At 35.9% G+C, this 3,982-nt stretch overlaps 1 protein-coding gene across 3 annotated transcripts; it reads left to right on the plus strand.

The window, feature by feature from the left end:
- Positions 1 to 277: 277 nt before the first annotated feature.
- On the plus strand, positions 278 to 3,464 carry LOC111388308. Of its 3 annotated transcripts, none has more exons than XM_023012986.1 (3): positions 278 to 1,001; positions 2,048 to 2,356; positions 3,105 to 3,464. In XM_023012986.1, the coding sequence occupies exons 1-2, from the start codon at positions 328 to 330 to the stop codon at positions 2,310 to 2,312; spliced, it is 939 nt and encodes a 312-aa protein (XP_022868754.1). In that variant the 5' UTR covers positions 278 to 327; the 3' UTR covers positions 2,313 to 2,356; positions 3,105 to 3,464. The 3 variants fall into 3 exon arrangements, with proteins under 3 accessions (XP_022868754.1, XP_022868753.1, XP_022868752.1); XM_023012985.1 differs by having other exon boundaries at positions 3,158 to 3,464; XM_023012984.1 differs by lacking the exon at positions 3,105 to 3,464 and having other exon boundaries at positions 2,048 to 2,604.
- Positions 3,465 to 3,982: the final 518 nt, after the last annotated feature.

A 3,982-nucleotide genomic window follows, 5' to 3' on the forward strand; every position in this document is an offset into this window, starting at 1 on the left:
ATTTGACCCCCATTATCTGAAAATGAAAATGGGGGAAATAGTATTTTTTTTTAAAAATGAGTAGTTGAAAAAGAAGGAAAAATTTTCGATTTACGTGTAATATTAGTTTATGGAAAATTGTGTGATTGAAAATATGAGAGAGAAAAATAAAATGTAATGTAATTTAATTTAATGAGGATTAAACGGGGAAGTGTTTTGGCATTCAATTGTCAAATTTTTGGAGCAAAATTGCCCAAATTTGTAACAAATCTAACTACCAAGTGAACGTAAGAAAACATCTATTTTTCCATCATCGTCACATCTCAACTCCAGCCCTCTTGCTCTCTAATGGCCACAACTGTCTCTCTCTCCATCTCCTTAGACACCCATCCCCATCCCCACCGCTGCCTCCACCACCTCCACCGCCGCCTCTACAGTACAACCATTCACTTTAATTCCCATCAATCACCATTCTTTACCCCAAATCACAGACAACCTAAACACACTACTGGCAACTTCCCTAAATACTCCCATCGCAATTTCACTCCCCTCTCACTTTCATCCTCTTCTTCTACCTCATCAACACTCCAAAACCCCCTTCCGGCCGGACGTTTTCTCACCAACGAAGAGCTCGAAAAGCTTGAAAATCTCGACAAATTCACCTACCACCATGAATTGCAATCCGGGCTGCTTTTAGTGCGTGTGATGCGTGAAGAAGAAATGGACATGGCAGTGACTCTACTGGCAGAATCTTTTGCGGAATCGATGATGATGGCAAAGGGGTATGTGAAATTGCTGGAGTTTCTGGTGAGGAATTACTTGATTGAGAGGAGGGCAATGATGCCTCACAATGCAACACTTCTGGGAATTTACAGAGAAAATGGAGAAGAAGATTTCGAATTGGCAGGGACTGTAGAGGTGTGTTTTGATAAAAGGGGTGCTAATACCAATCCGCCAACACCAACCCCTCCCAAGAATTCGCCATATATATGTAATATGGCTGTAAGGAGGCCACTTCGGAGGTATGTAATTCATCAAGAATTCTCTTTGTTACTTTATTTTGTTTCAAATTATCAATTTTTTTGTGTTTGTTGATCTTGTGGAGGGTTGAACAATGCTATTGATTGGTACCTAATTAAGTGGAGACAAGCAACCCTTTGTCTTCATTATGGACTGTAGCATGATAGCTAAGGATCTAATGTCTTTGTTCTTCTAGTTCTAGTAATAAAATTAATAGAATGGCTGAAAAGAATTCATGTGACGGAATCCAAATTTGATAGGAGCAGTGCTTTAGTTTGTTGTTGTTGCTTTTTGTTAGGAATAAATGTTATTCATCACTGGTGATGAAGAACAGGTTATGTCAGCTAGTGTCACGTTGTCCAATGAAGTTGGGTGCAGTTTTGCTCATTCCATAATATGGCAATGAGCCTGCTGCCACATAGACTGTTGATCACCAGTACTGCAGATGAATAGCATTACTTGTTTGTTAGGATACACTTAAGACAGTGAACCTATGTCACATTTGGAAATCTGTAACCTAGCTTATTTCTAGTTTGTTTGGTAGTGCTTATAATTTGTGGATCACATGGGATATGTGGATAAAAAGTGGGTAGTAAGTTGTTGGTGATACGAAATGTGTGGATAAAAAGTAAGTTTATCAGCTTAAATTATAATTTAAGCTTCGCCAAACATGCATGATTCATATTTGACCCAGCAGCTTAAAATTCTGACATACATTGTCAAGCACACTCTAATCACAGCAATGTAGAGATTATGCTGAAATATTAGCTTGGAACATGCAACATTATCTGGGTGATAAATGAAGAGCTTAAGTTCATTTTTTCTTCCACGGAGATTGCAACCTAGTGATCCGAGCCAAGGCAATCTTATCATCCTGCTTTTCGTTTTAAAATTTCTGGGATTTTCGTTATTTCATTCAGTGGAACCTTCTTGTCCCCAAATTTTATTATTATAGATGGATTGTTATTTCTCATGTTTCAGAAAAATGAAAAAGGATAGATGGTTGTTTCTTAATTTTCGATGATCTGAATTCTTTGATATTTTTTAGGAGGGGCATTGGCTGGCATCTGTTGAAAGCAAGTGAAGAACTCATTTCACAAATGAGTTCCTCAAGAGAGGTTTACTTGCATTGTAGAGTAATCGACGAAGCTCCATTCAACATGTATACAAAAGCAGGGTATAGTGTTGTTAAGACTGATAGCCTATTGACCCTGTTGACATTCCAGAGACGTAGGCATTTGATGCGTAAAGACCTTCCTATCCTTAGTCATGCTTCTGAAACAGATAATCCCGACAAGACACCTCCTTTGTGAGCCTTACGTAGAGATGGATATGGAGATGGAAGCATACCATCAAGGTAAAGATTGCACTTTTGACTATATATCCTTATTATGTTAGCAACTTTCCCATGGTCAACGGCTTCCACCCGTGTATTACCTTTGTACAATGTACATGAACCCAGAAATAGAATTTACGCACAGATTTTGTGCTTTCTTGACCTTGAGATTTCGTAGAAGGAAGTTTTTGTGGAAGATTAATACAGTGAATTCTAATAAATGTCATGTAATTTTTATTTGACCTTTTTTGCAAATTTGCCTGATCTAACTTAAAGTTACAACTCCATTGATAATTACCACCAAAGCCCAATACTGCAGAGGAAATTAAATAAAATACTCAAGATACAAAGTATGGAAAGTTGTCTATAACTTCTCCCCCAGGTGGTCAATTGAGTGCTTGAAAGTCAAATTATACTCTACTTCCGCTTTACCTTTTCTAACTATGTGTTCAAGTGATTATGCCAATAGATTCATTTGCTCTCTAAATCTTTAAGGGATGATTGAAGTGCACAAAGTTTATATATTGACAGCATTGCTGTTTTTGAAAGTACATTGCATACTTGTGTGGGAGTTGTTTGCTAAAGTTGGTCTTGAATCTTTATTGTTTCTCTCTTGAGGGTTGAAGAATAGTTAACGAGTAAATTTACGTCGATTTCAACTTATCTGTATAGTGTACACACTATACTAGTCTTAGTCTTTGAAAATCCTGTCAAATTTGAAAGAAATGTGTATGAAATGTAGTTACTGTGCCTTATTTTGTTTGAACAGAATGAAACTCAACGCTCATCATTTCATCTCAAGTGCATGAATTGATATCACAGGTCTTGGGATTCTGTATAAAGAATAAGTTGGAGTTGTTTTATGCATTCGATGTTTGATGGTCTCCCTCAACTCTCTGTTCGAACACAACGAGACACTAAAACTTCAGAAATGGCTACTTGCTCTGTTGCGACCCTCAATTTCTTGGTCATTGAATATATGGATAATGCGTGGGATTTCATAGGCGCCCTACAACAATGATATATTGAATAATGTTATTTAGTTCTGTTGGTGCTTAACAGACTATGTCACAGTGATGCGCTAAGCACTAATGGGGTTGAATAGAATTACTATGATCTATTTCCTTTATCTGTTTCCTTTTTTTGGAGTGTTGGCAATAAAAAAAAATGTTTTTTATCCTCATCTTTGTAACATTGATTGAATCGATGCGTGTGCTGAAAAAATTTAAGGTAAGGACAAACAAAGGCAAAGATGAAAATTCCACTATTTTGAATTTGAATTGGAGAATAAAATATGGGATTCCCCACCCCCCCTCCCAATTGATGTGATAGAAAAAATGCATTTTGACAATTAATGACTATCAAACAGAGGCTTAATAAGGTGAAATTAGACATCTTTCGGCTAAAGAAAATGAATGTTAATAATATTTCACTTTGACTATTTCTTGGAAAATTGTGCAGTGAGGAATAGATATTTATTAAAAAAAATAATAATAATAAAATTATCAACTTTCCAACTCGTAAAATTTTAATTTTAACCATATATTTTGTGAAATTTACAATTTTTATCAACTTTCAACCGTATATTACATCTACCTTTATAAAAAAAAATCACTAAACTTTATTATCGAAAATTTTGTAAAATAA

This window comes from Olea europaea, unplaced genomic scaffold (genome assembly GCF_002742605.1).
Source record: "Olea europaea var. sylvestris unplaced genomic scaffold, O_europaea_v1 scaffold4838, whole genome shotgun sequence".
Taxonomy (NCBI): domain Eukaryota; kingdom Viridiplantae; phylum Streptophyta; class Magnoliopsida; order Lamiales; family Oleaceae; genus Olea; species Olea europaea.

Coding starts and splice junctions, on each gene's coding strand:
- LOC111388308 (XM_023012986.1), top strand. CDS start 328: ATGGCCACAACTGTCTCTCTCTCCATCTCCTTAGACACCCATCCCCAT. Junction 1,002..2,047: donor GTAAGGAGGCCACTTCGGAG/GTATGTAATTCA, acceptor GATATTTTTTAG/GAGGGGCATTGGCTGGCATC.